This window comes from Podarcis filfolensis (genome assembly GCF_964270895.1).
Source record: "Podarcis filfolensis genome assembly, chromosome: 11".
Classification (NCBI taxonomy): Eukaryota; Metazoa; Chordata; class Lepidosauria; order Squamata; family Lacertidae; genus Podarcis; species Podarcis filfolensis.
Genome location: NC_139613.1, coordinates 24112591 through 24133744, shown reverse-complemented (window position 1 = coordinate 24133744; position 21154 = coordinate 24112591). Strand labels below are relative to the sequence as shown.

General features: G+C 42.1%; 1 protein-coding gene and 1 long non-coding RNA gene across 2 annotated transcripts in view; one reads left to right on the top strand and one right to left on the bottom strand.

Moving 5' to 3' along the window:
• ELOVL7 (ELOVL fatty acid elongase 7) overlaps nucleotides 1-21154 on the top strand; it is a 44066-nt gene that overhangs the window by 20787 nt on the left and 2125 nt on the right. Inside the window, exons 2-7 of the mRNA XM_083576275.1 lie at nucleotides 7697-7786; nucleotides 10586-10776; nucleotides 12592-12672; nucleotides 13428-13484; nucleotides 15186-15291; nucleotides 20502-20638. Coding sequence (XP_083432401.1) covers nucleotides 7723-7786; nucleotides 10586-10776; nucleotides 12592-12672; nucleotides 13428-13484; nucleotides 15186-15291; nucleotides 20502-20638 — 636 coding nt within the window. The 5' untranslated portion in view covers nucleotides 7697-7722. The remainder of the gene's footprint in view (nucleotides 1-7696; nucleotides 7787-10585; nucleotides 10777-12591; nucleotides 12673-13427; nucleotides 13485-15185; nucleotides 15292-20501; nucleotides 20639-21154) is intronic.
• Nucleotides 15519-20502, bottom strand: LOC310744734. Its single transcript, XR_014539717.1, has 2 exons — nucleotides 19170-20502; nucleotides 15519-19012 (listed from the first exon to the last, which is right to left on the bottom strand). It is a non-coding gene; the product is annotated as an uncharacterized lncRNA (long non-coding RNA).

Sequence of the window (21154 nt, the reverse complement as noted above, 5' to 3'; positions counted from 1 at the left end):
ACATCTTGTAGAATTCTATTCGTGACATTTTATCTGCACAAGCAGAATGAATTTCAGGAACCAAAAAGTCTTATTGAAAAATACGACTTTCGAGCCCCAAAATGGTAACTATACATTATGTTTTAGCGACTGTAACCCTGGTTTAAGGAGTTATTCAGTAGTTACATTCTTGTTCTTGTTCTTTTCTTCTCGCTACCTCTTTTGCCAGATGCCTGGTATTGCATGAAGACATAGTCTTGAGTTCATCATTGGCATAGTACCTTTATAGTACCTTCTGGTATTTAAGTATGTTGTGATGTAGCATTGAAATGGCATGTATTTAAAGGGGGTGGCTGCTACGTAGACAACAAGCAAGGACCAGTTCCTAGGGCTTTACTACCACCAACTTGAATGCATAGATTATTTTGACTTTCAGGGTGTGTGTCCATGTGATACTAGCTTGAGGCACGGCCATCTTTGTTAGCATGAATTTCAGAACAAGTACTAATTTGTTTCCAGTGTATCTGGTTTATAGTACCGTACATATGTTTAGGATACCAAAACTATCTTTTTAAAGGAACTTTGTGGAGAGACCAGACATACATTCCATAAAATTGAAAAATACTGCAGCACTTGGAAAGGGGGCACCAGTTAAATGGGTTTTCCACAATCTTTGAAAAGGGTGTTTAAAACAATGAGAGGCTGATTCTGTTTCTTTTGCTGACACAGTTTCGAAGTTTGCTTGCTTTCCCCCCTGGGAAAGTGTTCAATTCCTTACATGCTTGAATGTTGCTAGGCAATTGCCTCTTTCATTTTGCTCTGGCTACCATTTGCTTTTCAGAAATTGGCATTGCTCATTTTTGCCATTAACTGTGTGACTAAAGCCAAGGGGGAGATGGTGGATGCAAATGGAGAAACTGCCTGTTCTTCTGGCACTAAAATGAAAATAGGAAAAGTAGATTTTGTTTTCGGGAGTTAGCTGTAGTGTGCCCCTATTTCTCCCACCCATGGGCAAGTAAGGTAGCTGAGCTTGCTTTTAAAAACACATAGAAAATAGAAAGCATTAAACGCCTACTAACTCTTAAGTATTCCCTGCATGGTAAGATATTCCTGCCTGGTTTACGGGTCTGATATTCCTGTTCCTCTCACCAGCAACTTTTGTTCACTGGAGTGACACTTCTTTACAAATCAGTTGTACAGCCAATTTATTGCTGTTTAGCTGCCAAGGAAAGACAACTTCTGTTCAAAAGTTGCACTGAGGCTAAACTTCAAACTCAACATTTAAGTATTTTGTTAGCTAGAAATTAGGAATGCTACCTGGGGCTGCTGATGGTGTTTGTAGCCTAGAACACTGGAGGGCACCAAGTTGGTGAAGGCTGCCATACAGACCTGCTTCAGAGTAGACTTGTATAGGATTGCATACTATTTTTTTCTATCATTTAGGTTAATCAGCTAAACCTTTCAGTTTACTAAAAGCTGCTCTGGTCAAGTCAGGTAGCAGTTTTGTAACTTGTACCTGTGTAGCCAGTGTGGTGTCCTCTACATGATGTTGGATTAAAATTTTCTTCTGTTCTGCTGGCATGACCAATTGTGGGAGCTGATGTGAGTTGCAGTTCAGTGACATCTGGGTGACAGCAGGTTGGCTTCCTCTAGTGTGTGCTTTCTGAGCATATGAGCAATATTGAGAGGATATTGCCCTCTCCATTTGGTGTGAATTTGGCCCAGAGGGAGTGGGGAAGGAAAAGAGCAGCTGCAATACTGTCAAGAAGGTGGATCTAATCAAGGGGGGGTATATCTAAATAATACATCTTTCTCATGGGCCCCCAAATACGAAGCCAACCCAGTCTACATAAAACAAGGTTATCTTGTTTTGCTTTTTACTAATATGCATATTTTATAAGTAAAAACCACATGCTTGATTTAAGGTTTTATTTAGTTGGGGGCCAGCCATTCTAAAAATACATAATAACCCACCCATCACAAAGACTCAGGACAGGTAAAAAACCAACACCCTGTTTCACCCAGTAACACTGAATAAAGCCAATTGAAATTTTCCTAGCATGTTCTGAGACTCAAAGGCCAGCCCCAAAGGTAAGCCTTACAACACTTCTTTAAATTAGCAAGGCTTAGGACTGCAATAGAGGGCGTTTCATAGCTGGGAAGAGCTAGGTATCACAGAGATGGTATCACTAAAGCCAGAAGAGAAGTAATAATGAATAGGGATAAGATGGAATCATTGCCTCCGAATACTCATTAATTAGCTTTTATTGTGCTGTCTGTCTCTGGTCAGGTAGGGTTTTAAATAAACAGGTACAGGTTTCCATTCTGTTCACTCCCAAGAGACAACAATCATATTTTGTTGTTGGGTAATGCAGGTTTTTGATATCACTTAACCAGTAGTCCTGTTTATTTGGATTTTTTGTGTTTTTAAAACTTTATATCCTGTGTTTTCTTACTGAATGCAAAAATATAGACTACAATAATAAAAAAAAATTAAAACACCACAGCAACGAAGTTCATAAAGGGGCCAAAGAAATAAAGAGAAAATTCAAAATGTCCTTGTCCCTAGTAGAAGAGCAGGTCTTCATTGGATGGATCTTAAGTTTTGCAGAACTCATATGAGAGAAGGTATACACTAAGATAATTGGGACTAAAGTTGTTCATGGCTTTAAAGTTAAGGAGCACTTTGAATAGGGCTCAACGCAGATTATATGTCTTCTCAATCGAAATACACCATCCAAGGTGGTGCTGGTCCTGATGGAGGGTGAAATGAGAGTTAAGGATGTCCCTATGTCTCTCTCTTCTCCACCCTGTCCCAGGACCATCTGTGGGAAATAGTGAATGAGAAAGGGTTACATGACCTTCCTCTAGCATTTCTGATTTAGTTGAGATTGGAGCCCCTCTTCCCCATTATTCTGAGGTTTGATACCCTGCATTATGTCTTTCTTGGCCCAGGGGTCACCAGCCAACCTTTTGGGCCCATTTTTTTTGCATTGCAATGGCAGCATACACACATTAGCTGACTTTGAGTGTTTTAAGGACACAATATAAGGAGAGATTAAAAAAGAAGCCAGCTGTGTGGCACATTCTGTGTGGCACCTTCTAAGTAGCTAAGTACCTCACCAGGCTTGTGGGGTTTGTGGGAGCAGAGGAGAGGCAGTGCCAAGTAAAGCCCAGTGTGGTTGTAGTGGTTAAGAGTGGTAGACTTGTAATCTGGTGACCTGGGTTTTTGTCTCTGCTCCTCCACATGCAGCTACTGGGTGACCTTGGGCTAGTCACACTTTTTTGAAGTCTCTCAGCCCCACTCACCTCACAAGAGTGTTTGTTGTGGGGGAGGAAGGGAAAGGAGAATGTTAGCTGCTTTGAGACTCCTTTGGGTAGTGATAAAGTGGGATATCAAATCCAAACTCTTCTTCTTCTTCCTGAGAACAGTCACTGCTGCTTGGTTTGCTTGAGAGAAAGCTGCTGTGGAGGAATGGCTGGCTGAGTGAGCAACTGGAACATCTGATCCTAGTTGCCAGTGACTTCTAGGCTGTTGGGTTGGGACAGATAAAAGGGGAGCCAGCTGTTGATGGTGTATAGACCCTGATGGGGAGCTTGTTGGTATGCTATCCACCTCTAGATGTGACCCTGGTGGTGGCAGCCTCTAGTGTGGTGCTGCAGAATCTTAGGACACTATTCTTGGGGACTTCAATGTCCATGTTGTTTCTGCCTTATCTAGACCAGCCCAGGATTTTGTGGTTGCCATGATAACCATGGGGCTTTTGCAATACATCCATGTGTCAGACACATGCTGCAGGATCTGGAAAAAAATAATACAGTGAATGGGGTGGTGGTGAGTTATCGTGGATGTCGTGGATGGACCGCTCCCTAATGAGGGTTGCATTGCCTGTGACCCTCCCATCTACCCCCAGAGATTGATGGAAATGGAAGGATTTCCCATGTGGTGCTCCTGCTAAAGCCCTAGGTCCAATTTGGAATAGTGAGACAGGGAAGGCTATTGATGATGAGATTGCCCCTAAGCACCTTATCCAGCTGCAGAGAGTTTGAGAGGCTCCTTGGCTTTTTGAGAGCACAAGGCAACCAAGCAGGTCAGATGCCACAGGTAAGTCCTGCCATGAAAATGGCCAGGTTGAGATGCCAAGTTGATTACTACATGGTGGTGGCATCGGCTGAAAGATCATATTTCTCTCAGCCTCTTTCACACCTTTGGTGAATCGCCCAGCACAGCTGCTGAGAGTAGCAAACTGGCTGGTTCAGAACAGGGTTGCATAATAGAAAACGGGCCACTGAGTAGCCTGCTGGGAGGCATCTCTGTAAATCACTTTGAGGGCAAAATCATTCAGATCTGCGCTGAACTCGATGCCATGATTGGTTCAGGTCTGTTGCAGGTCCCTAAAGCACTGTCACTTTGTGGGATCAGATTTTGACTGTTGCAGCCAAAGGATGTGGGCAGGATGCTTGTGGTGGTGAGGCAGGCTGTGTGGTCTTTTGATCCCCACTCATCATGGCTGATAAAATCTAGTAACAGGGACTGACTGTATGGGTCCAAGGATTAGTTAGTGCCTCACTATGAGAGACAGTTGTGCACTGCCTTGAAAGAGGTGGCGGTGCAACCTCTCTTGAAGAGGTCACTGCATCCGGAGGTTTTAGAAAACTGTTACCATGTCTGTAATATTCCCTTCCTGGGCAAGGTGATTGAGAGGGTCTTGGCCAGCTAGCTGCTGGTATGCCTGGAGGAAACAGGCTATCTAGTTTCATTACAGTTTGGTTTCAGGCCTGGTTTTGCCACCAAAAAGCCTTGGTCACCCTGATTAATGACCTATATCAGGAGAGAAACATGCAACCCACAGGGGCGGGAGTTGTCATGGTGGCACTAGTCCTGTCTTCAGGCTCACTACCAGAAAGTTGTATTAGGGCTTGATCTAGACATTAACCCCCCCCCCCATTTTTTTTCTCCAGGAAAACATGTTGTAAAGCTCATAATGGGAAATCATGTTGCCAAAGGTTCAAACCCTACAGCGCTATCTGGTGTCACAGTGTTATAACGCATTTAAAATGCTTTTTTAAAAAAACTAATGTAGCTGAGTCCTAGGAGACATTTGCTTGACTCTGTGGGTTCCCTTAAGGGTCCATTCTGTTTCCTATGCTATTCCACATTCATATAATATCATTGGGAGGTTTCATTCAGGGATTTGTAGCAGCACTCTCTCTTCATTCTGTCTGAATTGGGAAAGGCTGAGAAGGTGTTAGACTAGCGTATGTATATATTCTGAAGAATGATTACAAATTTAGAAACTCGTGGTAGGGGTGGAATATGTTTATCTTTAAATGGGAGCCACTCTCAGTAAGTACTATGTAGACCCAAATGGATGTTTCAGAATTCCAACTGATAAGTTTATATCTGTTGTGTAGGATCAGGCCCCGGGAAAAAATAGTTTCTCCCTGGGAAAGCCAGTATTGATGAGATCACAGCCTTGATCTGGAGTCCTATAAGGGAGAAGAAACCCACAGTGATCTCGCCCTGCAATCGCCTATTGATGCCCACAGGAATTTGCTTGCCTAACACTTCTTATCTAAATTGATTAAGGGAAACAAGGCATTGATTGACTTGCACAGCACATAACCAATATTTTGAATACTCTGCAGCAATATGTAAATGCTGTTAATCATGCTATCTGGGTTGAACCAGCCAGATGGGTGGGGTATAAATAATAAAATTATGATGCTGATGATTAAAACTGTGATTGGGATGGTGTTTGTGAAATATTTTAGTTTGCTTCTTTTGAATGGCTTGAGCAACCCTTTCTTACATCATGGATTTGTTTTAAGAGCTCATTGTAAAATTCACAGTTCCACTGTACTTATTAATGCATTTGGTCACACTGAACTGTCTTGAAGTTTCTGGATGTTAACTTGGCAGCTCAAAGACTTTGTCCTGAGTTTGAAGCCCTTTCGGCATTGTGGTTGGGAAGCTGCTTTTATAGAGCTGGCAGTAAGATTAAGGGGACAAAAAAAGTAAAAAGACTTTGCTGTGCAGTGTCATGCTATCATTGCCGTTGACATCTTGGGCATACAGCGCTAGTGGAATTGACCCTGCTTCGCAAATGACTACCCGGTTAGGGTCAACGTTAGATTTACTAAATATATATATCTCACTTCCTATTACAAAAAGTCCCAAAGCAAATTACAACAAAGTAAAAATATAATAATAAAAATAATGTAAGCATGTTAAAAACATATTCAAGAATGTAGTACTACTGTAAAAGGGTTCTTTTCCAACAAAACCACTCCACCCTATCTAAGATGAACACCAAAATGAGACAAACATAAAAACAAACATGAAAGCAAGATTTCTACTCTAACCTTCCCCTGATAGGTTGGCTTTCCATTTTCAGGGAGATGTAGTCATTGAACTGTGAGCATTCTAGAATTCTTACAACCCTGTTAGAGGAGTTCTACCATTGGTTCCCTGCATATTTTTGATCTGGACCTTGTTTAGACATGAAAGAAGCAGAGAGTTTGGAAAACAAGCTTGGAGGACCAATTTGCATGGCCTCTTGGCATGGTTAGAGGAAAATGGGGCCAAGAATCAATGCAGTGAGTTCTGTTTGTGTTGCTGCTTGCAGCTGTGTGAAAAACATACCAGCAGGGCAGGTCAACCCAGTGCCACTGATAGAAGCTAAACCACCTGGATAAAGTGGTCCTATGTCAGGAGTTGCTAACCTTTGTTTAGTGTGATAGCTGCTTGGCGAAGTCTCCAGGGTCTGTATGCTAGTAGTGGGTGTGGCCACACCCCATGCTTTCATGCACATGCACACATACACAGCTCTTCCCTCAGCTTTTCAGTACAGATCAGTTGATGAAAGATTATCACCTCCTCTCTGTTCTTAAATTGATCAATATGAAGACCAGGGAGGGGGCCATTTGCATTCCAACTTGTTTTCTGGCTTCTGCCCACCCCATCACTGTCTACTTTCCTCCCCGTTTTTCTGCCACCAGCAGAATCAGTAGGATCTTGGGAGGGAAGCAGAAAATTTGCTCAGGGAGCTCATTAAGGATTAGCCAATCTTGAGCTAGTTGTTAGCTGTGATCTACATGGGTTGAACTGACATTCAGCAGATCTAGGGACACCCAGTACAGTCTGGTCTCATTATTATCTTTGCATTTGTCTACTTCCCCCACTCTAAATCCATACATAATAGGTTTAATGCTTAAGACTGCCCTGCCACTTTGTGGCTTCAGCAGATGGAAATGGGAAAGGAAAAGCTGAGCTTAACAACAGAGAAGCTTCTCTTTTTTCCACAGCATCTGATTGTAGAGTCTTTAAGTTGCACTGGTGAGAATAAGGGCACTCTGATATTATTAAGTTGATCTTCACCATAGTAGTGATCCTGAACACTCTGAAAGCCATGTCCATGAAATCCAGCAGGGCTTTCTTCTGGGTAACCATTTTTACAAGTCAGGCATGTTTGTGTGTGTGTGTGTGTGTGTGTGTGTGTGTGTGTGTTTTTGGGTGTGCAAAGATGAAATTGTGACTGGGTTATGCATTGCATAAAATAGAAAATGAGGCTGATGTTAAATGTCCTTAAACTGTTGCCTAGTGTACACTACAATCAACTTGCTTCCCTGCAACAATTTCATTGACAGTTGTGTAAAGACTTCCACCCCCTTTTTTCTTTGCATATTTTAATATGTCCAATTTATTGCCCCTCAGGAGAGATCCTTCTCACCACGGTGGAGATGGCCCTAAACAATCTGACGTTGAAGGCTGCATCGCTTTATGATGAGTGGATTAAAGATGCTGGTAAGTCTTGCTTCACAGTAGTGACTTTCTGTTTTATGGTATTTAACAACAGCTGAAATAGTATTATTAAGAGTATCTATGTAAAACTGAAATGTGCAGTTGTTTGCCAGTTGGTCCTTGTGCACTTGGCTATTCCAGGATACGTGGGCATATTGGAAGCTTTGGGAAGGAACAAGTCGGGTGTTAATTTGGGGTAATTGAAGATGGAACACAAAATGAGTAATTGATTGCACCAGATGTTTAACAAGTGAGAGATTACATGGTGTTGACTCACCCATGAGTTGCTTCCAGAGGAACAGGATTTAACTTTATGAGTTACATGTTGCACAATGTGTATCTGTCTTTTCATTGTACAGAAAGGTCATGCATACCATCTTACACGTGTTTTACCTAACTGAAAAATGAATAAGCAGGTCTCTGCATCCTGTGATTGCTTGAGAGTGCAGAAAAAGCACAATGCAATACTGTCCAAAGGCCCATCTTGTCCAGAATCCTGTTCACAGTGACCAGCCAGATGCCTGTGGGAAGCCCACAAGCAAGACCTGAGCGAAATAGCCATCTCCCCACTTGTGATTCCCAGCAACTGACATTGCTTCTGGCAGCGGAGGGAGCACATGGCCATTGTGGCTTGTAGCCATTGATAGCCCTTTACTGGGTGGTGTGATTGCACTTCTGGAGAATCTATGCAATGTTACAGAATTTGTGGATTCATACAGGCCAAGGATTTTAGGTACAGGATTTTACTTTTTGATGTAGACCACATGCAAATCCATTGGATGGTTGTCACATCAGGAAAAAGGAATCATTTCTTTTGTCAGTACTGTCAGATCCCTTCTATACACCTCTGGATTGGGATCCTAGCTCTTTTGAATGGAAATGTGTATAACTTAAATTTAGGCGTTCTACAAGGCAAGGATTCTCAAAATACCAGAGTTGTTGTGCTGTTGTTTATTAAGAGTTCCACTGAAGTAGGATGCCAAAGTAATGCTTGTGCAACTATGAAATGGCACATAATTGATTTCCAGTTTTAGAGCATTAGTTGTCTTGGAATAAGGGATAGATAACCATAAATTTGGGAAAATTTATGATCAAGGTGATGCCTGTACAGCTGTTGAGAACATAGCTGGATTGCAGCTCCATTTAGTCTAGCATCCTGTTTCCAAGAGTGACCAGTCAGGTGATTCCAGGAAGTCCGCAAACAGGTCATGAAAGGCACAGCACTTCCCCTTAGCATCTGGAGGGGCCAAATTATGCATGTTTCTTCACACACAGGGCCTAATGCCACATTTAGAATACCCCAACAATATGTCAGCAGGATGTACAAATACCAATAAGCTCCACACTAATAAGCATCCTAGGAAGACGTTAACTGACACTCCCAAAATTGCTTCTGGCTTTGTTTTACAAACATTCAGTCAAACATGAATATCGCATGTGAACAATTTGTGCATAATGTTTCCTGTTAATGCCTAGGAGGAAAGGAAGATGGTGCACTTGCGTACTTCTGCCATTCACAAATATTAAAACCTTGAAGGCACTGAGTGCCCTTGCTCTGTGTTTTCACATTCTTCCACAGAATACCAAGTTGTTTTGTCTCCAAATGAGTCTCCTTTATGAAAGTGTTATGATGCCCACAAAGAATACTTCTTGGATTACTGAATAAACTCAGTGTAAAGAAGACTGTATTATTGGGTATAGGGAGAGACCAAAGCTGCTGTTTTTAAGCAGTGTAGCAATGAGGTTATTTAGGAATCCCATTTGCTAATGGGGGTAAATTTAGTACCTGTTTTTACGAGTATTGCATTAATGTAAAAGGGAAAAAATGAAATATTCTTAGCAGATTGAGGATACTAATGTATATTATATACCAGGCACATCCAACTTCTAAGAGACTGCGATCTACTCCCACTATAAAAAAACTGGGAGTGATCTACCCATTGGATTGACCAGAGTTGTAGAGTTTTTTCTTGGGAAGCTTCATCAAAGTTGTTTTTAGGGAGGATTGACCAGAGTTGTTGAACTTTTGGGGGAGGGGAGCAATTGATCAGGGTCCCGCGATTGACCAGGGACACCCAGCGATCGACAGGTAGATCGTGATTGACCGATTGGACATCCCTGTTATATGCCATTAATGATAGGGGTGGGTGTTGGACATTCTTGGTGATGTCCCAGTCATTGGGAGCGATTGGTGGAATATATACATGTCCAAGTTACTGCCTTTTAAATCTTGTAAGTATTTTGCTAGACTAGTCAAGTGGCTCAATGAAGGCTAATACTTTATTCTGTTTTGCCATTTGACAGCAATAAAAATACAGGGAATGAGTAAATCAAAGATCCTTCTGATGATTCTGGATTTCAACTGACCATTGGCTGTGCTGGGTAGTCCAGTAACATCAGGCAAGCCTGAGGTTGGCCACTGCTGAAGTAAATGATGCAACTCATCAAACACCAAAATAGTGGCTGCACTAGGTCTCAAATCTAGCCAAAATAGCAAAATTTAATGATGCATTTCAAGAGCGTGTGACTTCTGTTTGTAGTATTCAAGGAAAAAATAACACGGTCATGCCATTGTCAAAGGTTTCTCATTGTTGCAACTTATGGATGCAGGTTTTTGTTTCCTTGCATAAGGTATGCTTTTTGTGTAACGTGGGGAGAAGCTGAGGTAAACAACAAATGTGCCTGTACAGGTGAAAACGTTCGTTCGAATGAACAGCTTATTTTTGCTTAATAATATACTTGATGATTGATTAATTATGGTAGCTGACTGACTTGGTCCCTTTTAAACTAAATCTCTTCCAGATCCACGAGTCGATGGCTACCCGCTTATGGCCTCACCTTTTCCACAGACACTTATTCTTGGAGCATATATCTATTTTGTCACCAACCTGGGACCAAAGTTCATGGAGAACAGGAAACCTTTTGATTTGAGGCAATTGATGGTTTTTTACAACTTCATTGTAGTGGCTCTTTCAATTTATATGACTTATGAAGTAAGTATTGCCTAAGAATAGACTCATTATGCCGATTAGATGTGCACAAAGTTTTTTTTGTTTTTGTTTTCCTAAAAATGTTAATGGGTTTCTGCTGTGGGCCAGATTGCAACACCAAAGTTTAGAAACACTTTCCTCAAATCTGAATGCCATGATGTGACCCTTTGTTCCCAGGGAAAATTCATTGTCCCTCTTAGCTTTTTGAAGCCTAGGGACTGCCTTCTAAATCGTATTTCCCTCTACCACAGCCTAGCAGTTGGGAAATGCAGCAAATATTTCTCCCAACACATGAAGCAAATGGATGAGTCCACACTAGGCTTCTATCTCTACTCCTGGGGAAAGTGTGTGTTTGGGGGAGTAAGAATCCTCCTTCCTCTCTTTGTTAACTGTACACGAGTTTGCTCCCATCAACAACATTATCCTAAAAATGACGTGGCTCTGTAATATGTAAAGTCAAAGTTGACTAACCTGTGGGCCCTCCTAAATGGTGGACTTCATCTCTCATCATCTCCGATTGTTGGCCACGCTGGCTGGAGTTGATGCGAGTCTTCACAACATCCAGATGGCCACAGGTTTCCCGTTACTGTTCCATAATATTACTGGGCAGAGTAGAAGGACCGGGAGCAGGCTTTGCAGGCTTCACACACCCAAGTCCCCACAGTGACAAGTGAACAAATTAACCAGGCGGTATCTCTGCATCTCTTCTTCGCTTCCCTATATTTATGAGGAGCCAGGTGGGAGAGGGGACTATTAAGCCCCATTCCTTATTATTTCTGCTGGGTAAAATCCCTGTATAGTGATGTCACCTCTGTGCCTGGCTTTATATATATATGAGGCAGTAGATGTATGGACATGGAAGCACAAGGTATATTTTGTCTGTGAATTGGGAACCTAACTGGGAAGTTATAGGTATAGTTAGGTGAACTATACCTGTAGGTGCAAGCTGTTGAAATAAGAAGCATGACTTTACTGAGCATAGGAAACTGTCTTATACAGAGTTAGACCACTGGTCCATCTAGCTCAGAGTCATCTTCTCTGGGTGGCTCTGTACGGAGGAGACCTGTTACATGCAAAACATGTTCTCTGTCACTGAGCTATGCTATGAAACTGCTTTTGTGACTTTATATTTTTTTTCTTTGTAGATACTTGAAACAGTCTTTGACTTCTGGGCTGTCTTGTCAATTTTTTCTTCAGTGACGGCACTTGATCCGTGTATCACAAAAATTGCTTTCTTTTGTAATCCTCTTGGTGATCTCCATATTATAATTTTTGCAACCTTTTGTTTCAGTAAGATGCTCCTGATTATACAGCCTTGGTAATACGGATCTAAATGTTTGCATACCTAAAAATATATTTAGTAGTTTCCCTGCCAAATACACCTCTGTAAAAATAATGGACAACAGAAACAACTGGAAAAAGAAATAAATCCACTTCCAGTTACTATTAACTTTGCCCGGAATAACCTCTTTGCTGCCCTAGTGACAGGGCGAGTAGCTTTTTACACACCTGTTGTGATAGAAGTAAAAAAACAAAAAACCAACCCCCCCTTACTTTTGAACCCTTTAGATATACAAAGTTCATGGTGTCTTTTCCCCCAATTGCATAATCAATGTTTCATTTTTTTTTGACTGAACACTATGTATGTGTATTGGGCCAATCTGTATAATCTAAAACATACACATGGATTGTGTTCAGTCCAAAAAAAAAATGAAACATTGATCATGCAATTGGAAAAAAACACCCCTGAACTTCGTATATCCAAATAAATTATTGTTACTGTTATTGTTATGAATCATTATCTTCTTCCACCTACAGTTCCTTATGTCTGGCTGGGCTACAGGCTATACCTATCGCTGTGACATAGTTGATTACTCCAGGTCACCTATGGCTCTAAGGGTGAGTCATGAAATGACTTTGTTGTGGTTCACAAAGTTCCAGGAATGTGTGCTGTCATTTGACTGCATTGGCTACAACAGAAGAGTTGCAAATGAATGTGTGTATGTATGTGTAATGAAAAGAGCAGCCATGAGAGGCATGGACACCAATGCAGCTTTTTACACACATGCAGAAAAGATTGGCTCTGTGTGTGTGTGTGTGTGTGAGCGAGAGAGAGAGAGAGAGAAAGTTTAACTAGCACCTTCCCATTGCATTGCAGAAGTTTTAAAAAGGTGTTTGTGGGCACTGCATGCTGCTGTGTAGGAAATATACAGAATCTCCACTCTCTGTGTGTACAGTCGTACCTTGGTTCTCAAACGGCTTAGTTGCCGAACAAATTAGTTCCCGAACGCCACAAACTCGGAAGTGTTCCGGTTTACGAAAGTTTTTCAGAAGCTGAACGTCCGACGCGACTTCCCCTTGACTGCAGGAAGCTCCTGCAGCCAATCGGAAGCCGCACCTTGGTTTTCGAATGGTTTCAGGAGTCGAACGGACTCCCGGAACGGATTAAGTATGAGAACCAAGGTACCACTGTATACCCTCCTTTGTGTTTCCTTGGATTGTATCACCTGGTGAATGGTGATGAGGTGCACCATGAAGCTGTTGCACATAAATTCATCACCGAAAGCTTGAAAAACCTTCATAAAGTTCAACTAAGGTTAGATTTGGGCTCCATTATGTTTTCAGTTTTTAACGCATCTTTTTCTTCTCTGCAGATGGTTCGTGCCTGCTACTTGTATTATTTCTCGAAATTCATTGAATTGCTAGACACAGTAAGCACAATTGTAGAATATAACAAGTGAATGAGGGGCACCTTTGTATACTTCAGATTGTTCTTTGCGTATTGTATTTCTCCTTCGCCATGAGGTGGGGTTGTGTTAACTCCACTGTGTGGATGTAAACTTTCCACGTGCTGTAATTTATTTGAGTGGTGAGGACACCTGGAGAACCTTTTATTTTCTCTTCCTCATTGAGAGAAGCAGGGAAGTTTGTGTGGGTGGGAAGGCTTCCATAATAATTGCTTCCCATAGTGATGATGTCTGTAGTTTAGTCAACTATGTTTAGTCTTCAAGTTTCTAAGACTTTGTTCATGGAGAATAAGGCTCTCAGTGACTACTAGTCACCATGGCTACATTCTCTCTTTACTATGCCTCAGAATACAGTGGTATCTCAGTTCTCAAACGTCTCTATTGACAAATGTTTCCGAACCTGAACACCAAAGACTTGGAAGTAAATGCTTCCATTTTCAAACACGCCTCGGAAGTCGAACAGCTTCCCCTGCGTGTTTTTCAATTTTCTCAGTTGAATTTGCGGACAGCCCTTTGCACCTCAGTTTTCGAACGTTTCAGAACTTGAACAGTCTTCTGGAATAGATTATAGTCGAGAACCGAGGTACCACTGTACCAGTGGCTGGGAATCATTGGTAGTGTTCTACTCAGATCCTGCTTCTGGGCTTCCCGGGGGCATCTGGTTGACTACTGTTACAACAAATTTTAGGAGTAGATGGGTACTTCAGCCTGATCCAACAGGGTTCTTCTCAATGTGTTATGATTAGTCTCTAAGAAATCAGTGTAGTGTTTATTGAGCTGATACATAGCTTGCAGTATTGCACCAGACTCGCCACTCCAAAAAATAAAAATTAAAAAACCCAGTAGCAGATGAGCTGTGGCTAGAACAACAGCAGCACAAGACTGCTTTCCAGACAAACCATGTGAAAGTTGGTATGTCTTTTTAAAATACTGGACACCAGTGCAGCGGCAGAGCAAGCCGATTGGGCGCCTGGGACGGCACATGTGCCTTGCGCCCAGGGCCGGGCCAGTGACCCGTGGCGAAGGGCAAGCTGGGGCACTCTGTGGAGCCTCTGAGGAGTCTGCCTGCCTCCTCCCCCTCAGCTGCCCTACAGCTGAGGGGGAGGCGGCAGGCGGACCATTTGGGGCAGCGCGGAGCCTGCAGGCGCCCAAGCCACCGCGTCACTCCCAGGAGAGACGTGTGGCTCAGGCGCACTGCAGGCCCCCCATGAGTGCTGCCCAGCATTTTGTCACCCCCCTCAGAGGTGACACTCGGAGCAGCCCGCCCCCACCGCATGCCCTTCGTCCACCCCTGCACCAGTGTGTGTGTGTGGTGGGGAGACACACAGTGCAAGTGACAAATCACAAGGGTGCATTGTGAGCAGATTGAGCTGTAGATTGTGTGGAAAAACTGGTGTTCTATTTACTGTACTCCAGTGACTCTGAAACCACCTGCATCTTCTGCAAAACAAAAGCCAACAGATTATTTATTTATTTACTCTAGCAACTATTTTGGGCAGTAGTATGTGTAGTCAGTACTAATAGTCATGGAACGGCAGTGTGAATAAATGCATTTTTATACATGCCATAAAAACATGATGAGCTATTCAGCACACAGACTGAATTGCGCATGCTGCTGACGTTAAGTGTGACTTGCAGTAATAATACCCCTTTAAATCGTTCCAGATCTTCTTTGTGCTCCGAAAGAAGAATGCCCAAATTACGTTTCTCCATGTATTCCATCACACAATCATGCCTTGGACCTGGTGGTTTGGAGTCAAATTTGCTCCAGGTAGTTCCGATTCTAAATTGAAACTTGCTTTTATAAATAATACAATGTTTCTAAGTGGAAATTTCTTTCTTTCTGCTGCTTTACGTATGGGGGTTTCCTTAAAATTCTATGCATGCACCCCACCTGCTTTAGAAAGTCATGTATTTCCCAGGTAGGTGGTGTTGGTATTTCACTCTGCAAATTTTGTCTCTGGCTGGTTCCTGCAACTGGGTAGCTAAACAAAGGACAAAGTGACACAGAGGAAAAGGCAAACAATACAAAGATTCTGAAGCAAGTGTATCATTTAAACCTATTAAGGTTTCTTACTTGACTCAACACATTGACTGGTTCCAGCACAGAATTAGGTGCTCTTAAACATATTGGCTTAAATTAGCATAGGAATGCCAAGCTCTCTGTTGGATTAAGAACTTTGTTTTTCTCCCGATTTTAGCTTTGCAGCTTTAGCAGTTTATTGATAGTGGCGTTTGACCAGTAGTTCCATCCGATTTCTAGTTTCTTTTCCCACCCTATTATGTAACCCTTGAATGTTCTCAGGCCCAAAATCCCTAGCAAGCTTTTGGAATCTTTTGGAAGCATTAGCATAGATGCAACAAGTTATTTACTTTGAATTATGCAAGCCCCTTTCTTTTGCATGTTGGTTCGCTTTCTCTGCCTTTGAAGGGTGCCTGTCGAAACTGGAAACACCTGGGCAAAAAAAGGAGGTACAGAAAGGAGAGCAGTGGGGCATAGGGAAAACTATAGGTTTTCCTAACTTCCTAATGCAAAGACCATGTTAAAAAAAAAATCCCATCTAAAGGTTGCATTGTGCTTTTACAGGCATTCAGAAGACTATTTTATTTTTAAAAAATTAGAAGACAATTTCTGACCCGTGTTCTATTGCCAAATTACTATTGTTCTCAGATTCATATTAGCTGCATGCTGGGACTTGACACATTTCATAGATAGCTTCTCTTGAAGGGGTGGGGGTGGTAGATGGTAATAATCTGGACATCTCATCTAACCTGGGGAGCCTGCGGCAGTGTTGCCTTGGGAGAAGCCTGTTAATAACAGTGGTAGTAATGATGATGGCAATTATATTATTAATAATATAGTGTCATTAGTTTGTTCACTGCCTTCTACACAATTGACTCAAGGAGATATACGGTGAAACAGCAAAAATAAAGTTATTATCACAGCAGATATATTTAGAACAAGACAAATTTAGTTTTCATAAATGTGTGCTCTCTTCTTTGGAAGGCTATATTAGATCTTGACAAATGAAATAATGCCCTCTATTATCCCTTGGAAGAGTAGTGATGTATTCCATCCTATTTACTCTTCTTTTTTTGGCTTTTAAAAATGATTAGCTTAATGCTGCCTAATACTAATTTATGTTAATCCAAGTGTTTGCCATGAGGTCTTTTTTAATGGATCTTTCTGTGGACAGAAATTGAGTACTTTTGAGTGAGATGTCCTTGTGTTAATCAGCATTGTGAACCCTCCCAGTTAATGTGCTTTGGGTTTTTTGCTTTTAAAACTTTTGGCCTTCGTTATAGGATAGTAGTCGTCCAAAATGGCAATAGAATCATCCAAAACATCACAATGGTCCAGTTCCCACACTGCAGTAAACTAGTTAATAGTTTTACCATGAAGCTGCTGATCTGGCCTCCATGCTTAGCACTAAGGAGGAACAAACCTGGCTTAGGTTAGAATTTGGAGTAGCACTAAGGAGATTGTTAACTCATTGCAAGCATTTCTGCTTGTCTAACGGAATGATACCACCTCTCCTTCCTCTTCATGCTGCTCTGGGCTTCTCTCAAATGCCTCTGCCACCAATTTGGGCAGGGAAAAAAGCCACATTGTGCTAGCAGAACTTGTCACACTGCCTCCCACTAGTTCAACTAGATAGGGGAATCTAGCTCCAAGTGTTATGTCTGAACTAGAAATCTCCCTGTCCCCCCCCCCCCGCTGGAAAAGATGACTATCAGTAAGTCAAGAACGAACTGTGACCAGTTCAGACATAATAATAAGTAAGGAATTATCATTTGCTCTTCCTTGCATGTAGATGGGAGAGAAAGCATCCCAAATGGGTAGCAATTATTTACTGAAGGAGTAGCTAACCTGTGGCCCTCCAAATGCTGTTGGGCCCTGGCTCCCATCAGCCCTAGCCAGCCTAGCCAAGGATCAGGAATGGCAGTGGAGTCCAACATCTAGAAGGCCACAGACAAGTCACACCTGGTTTACCACGATGTGAACAAGGTCAATAACTGCTAGTTTGTGGCACAAAGCAGAAATAGTCATCCACTTGCATCCACCTGAATTTTAACTGTAGTTTTAGTTGAGTGCTGCCACAGCCCAGATTGATGTACCCAATAGCAAGAGGTTTTGAAGGAGAGGGTCTTCTGTGGAGTGCATGTCTTATTTCGCTCCTTGGGTTTGATGGGCTTTAGAATAAAGTGAGAAGTGTTTGATAATAAGCAGTTACCAAGAGGAGAACTGCATTCCCCCCCCCCCAGTAGAGAACACAGTGTGTTTAGATCTCATTTGCGAAACGACATTAAAGAACAGGAGATCCTTTCCATACACTTTGCATGTATTGCCCTACTATGCACCTGAAGAAGGCAATTGCCCATAAGAGTTAATGCCACTATAAGCCAGCAGTAAAACGTTTAACAATATTCCCTTACACACACACACACACACACACACACACACACACACACACACACACACAAGTTCTGTGTGGGATTATTTGGCAGGCTTCCTTGCTTGAGTAATTTGGATATTCCTGCTAAACTGGCTTCATGAAAATGCAAATCCTTCAGGCACTGTTACATATCAGTAGGTTGCGAGTCTCCATTTTTGGCTTAGGAGAGATTGCTTTTCTGGTTTCTGCATGCGAGTTTTAATTATTCCACAGCACACAGAGAGAGAGATGGTTTCTGTCATTGCAGCTTATGTGTGATGGATGTGACTCTTTCTTGTGGTAAGGTTAGGCACTTCAGAAATTAGGAGAATCTTCAAGGCTGCCATCCCAAATACATAAAGCCAACTGCCCTTTATTAACAGAATTTAGTATGCAGTATTTTGCACAAGTCCTATGTGTCAAATGTGGACCACACTGCCCATTATGATGAAAACCACCAAATTATATTGTTGCCATTTAAAAGGGGCCAAGTGTCAGTTCTCAGTAAACTAGTTTTGTAATCTGGAAACTGCTTATGACTCTATTCTAGAGCGAGACTTCAGCCTCACTCAGCCATGGGGGAAATGCTTGCTTGAGTTAACACTTGTGTTGCACCGACCAGCTACTTTCCCCTGATTTTTTGTTTATTTAAAAAACCTTATTTAAATCTTTTAAATTTCATAATCAAAAGTACACAAAACAATTTTTTATATAAAAAACACATTTATTTCTTGTTTTGATTAACTGCTTTTAGATGTCCTTAATTGCTTTTAAATGTTTTTGATATATTTTTATTTTAATTGTATTATTTTACTACGATGTTTGGCGCCCTGGGGGAAAATAGTAATTTAATTAATAGTACTTGTTAATAATAATAGACTTTTTAAGCACCACATGCCTTTTGCTCATACAAGCTGCCCATTTGCTTGTGCTGCAGAGGGAGGAGCAATCAAACCAAGAAGTGCTTCTTCCAAACCAGGACATCTATGGTTGCCACCTTTTGGAATGAGACAGGATATTAAGCTAGTTGGTTTAATAGTATGGCTTGTTCCAAAGCTGAAAATGAAATGGGAAACTCTGGTTAATGATACACTTTCTGGATTTATTGTTTGTACCACAAAGGGTCTGGAAAAGAACTTGTTCATAGCTCTGCTGTGATTGCCTGACCAGGCAGTTAATGCTTTCTTTCAACTTTTTGTCTGCATCAACTTACTTTTCTCCACTTTTAACTGATGCACCAGTCTGGAACCCGCATGCATTTCCAGAAATGAGAAGTGCTGAACACCTCGAAGTTCATGGTTGTGAGGCAGCCTAAACAGGGGCAGGAAGCAGTTAGAATGTGAGTTTGAATATAAACATGAGGGTATGGGAGAGGGAGTTAGGGAAATCTTAAAAATATGGCACAAGATATGTAAGATAGCTGGAAACGAATGCAAAGGTGCTTGGACCTATTCCAAGTGTGCATGTCAAGATTTCCAAAACTGGTTCAAGTTCTTATCTGAAAACAGTAATTTCGGAGTAACATAACTAAAACAAGTGAGGACCTGCAAAATCAAGCTCAGCATTTATTTTGCCTGAACAGGTGCAGATTAGCTGCAATTTAAATACCGTCCATAGGCTGAGACAGAATTCCCAAATTAGGCCACCATCCTGTGTCTCAGTATTGCAGGGCAGGAGGCACACCCAGATTGATTGATTGATTGATTGATTGATTATGTTATTGCATGTGAAGATATTGATTGCAGTGTTGAACCTGGATTGGGGATACTAGAGTTTAAACTGTCACTAAACTGCCTTCAGCCCCGAAGGTACACTCTTAAACCATCTTCCGAGACAGTCGACCACTTGCCAGCTCTCAACCTAGCCCAGGAGCAGCTAATTTGGTTCCCTCCTAAGGTTGCTGAACTCCCTTCCTCCCAATAGCCCCAACCAGCAAGGATGATTGGTAGGGATGATAGGAGTTGGAAGTCCAGCAGCTCTTGGAGGGCATCACAGTAGCTTACCTCTCAAGGTTATTTTGAGGACAGAGTGGGTGGCATGTGTGCTGCCCTGAGCTCCTGGGAGGAAAGACAAGATATTAATGTCAGGAAAATATATACAGAGTATAAAGCATGAAAGTCTGTGGACTTTCCATACATAGGTTTTGATTAGGTACAAGGATATTGCTGTTTCTACTGAAGTACTAGAGGGCTCCAATGCCTGCTTTAACGTGTGCAGAGGGCTTTTAATAAGAGCTGTTGCTTCTCTGTAGTCTCTCCACCCCAGGAAGATGTAGAGCGGGCATAGAGGCTCTGTAACAACAGAGTTGGCATATATGATTAAATCCATAGATACATTTACAGCCACTGCATGAAGCTTCTGTCTCACAGAATTATTTCTGTTAATGACAGCCATGCCATTATGGTTGCATACAAAGCAATCACAAGGTTACCAGAGACAGCCTCAAGTTTTGCTTTTCTTTGCCTCGTATCTCTGATTTGTCCCAGATGATGTAGTTTGGATTGGTAGTAGATTGTTTCAAGACTGGATTTTGTTCTACTCACAGGTGGCTTGGGAACATTCCATGGTATGTTGAACTGTGTTGTGCATGTGATCATGTACACCTACTATGGACTCTGTTGCTTGGGACCAGCTTACCACAAATATTTGTGGTGGAAGAAGCATCTGACGACTATACAACTGGTGAGTAACTTTCAGAACACATAGGGGAAAGCTAGATTATCTGTTAGGGGTAGGTTGACTTTAGGTAAAGGTAAAGGGACCCCTGACCATTAGGTCCAGTCACGGATGACTCTGGGATTGCGGCGCTCATCTCGCTTTATTGGCCAAGGGAGCAGGCGTACAGCTTCCGGTTCATGTGGCCAGCATGACTAAGCCGCCTCTGGCGAACCAGAGCAGTACACGGAAACACCATTTACTTTCCCGCCAGAGCAGTACCTATTTATCTACTTGCACTTTGACGTGCTTTCAAACTACTAGGTTGGCAGGAGCAGGGACCAAGCAACGGGAGCTCACCCCATCACGGGGATTCAAACTGCCAACCTTCTGATCGGCAAGCCCCAGGCTCTGTGGTTTAACCCACAGATGCATATGAATGCTGTAAATGGCTGTGAGCTAGCTGAACTCATTTCGTGGCCTGTGCACCCTGTTTTCTGAACTGCTACCATTTAGCCTGACCTCCCAGAGAAGATTAAAAAC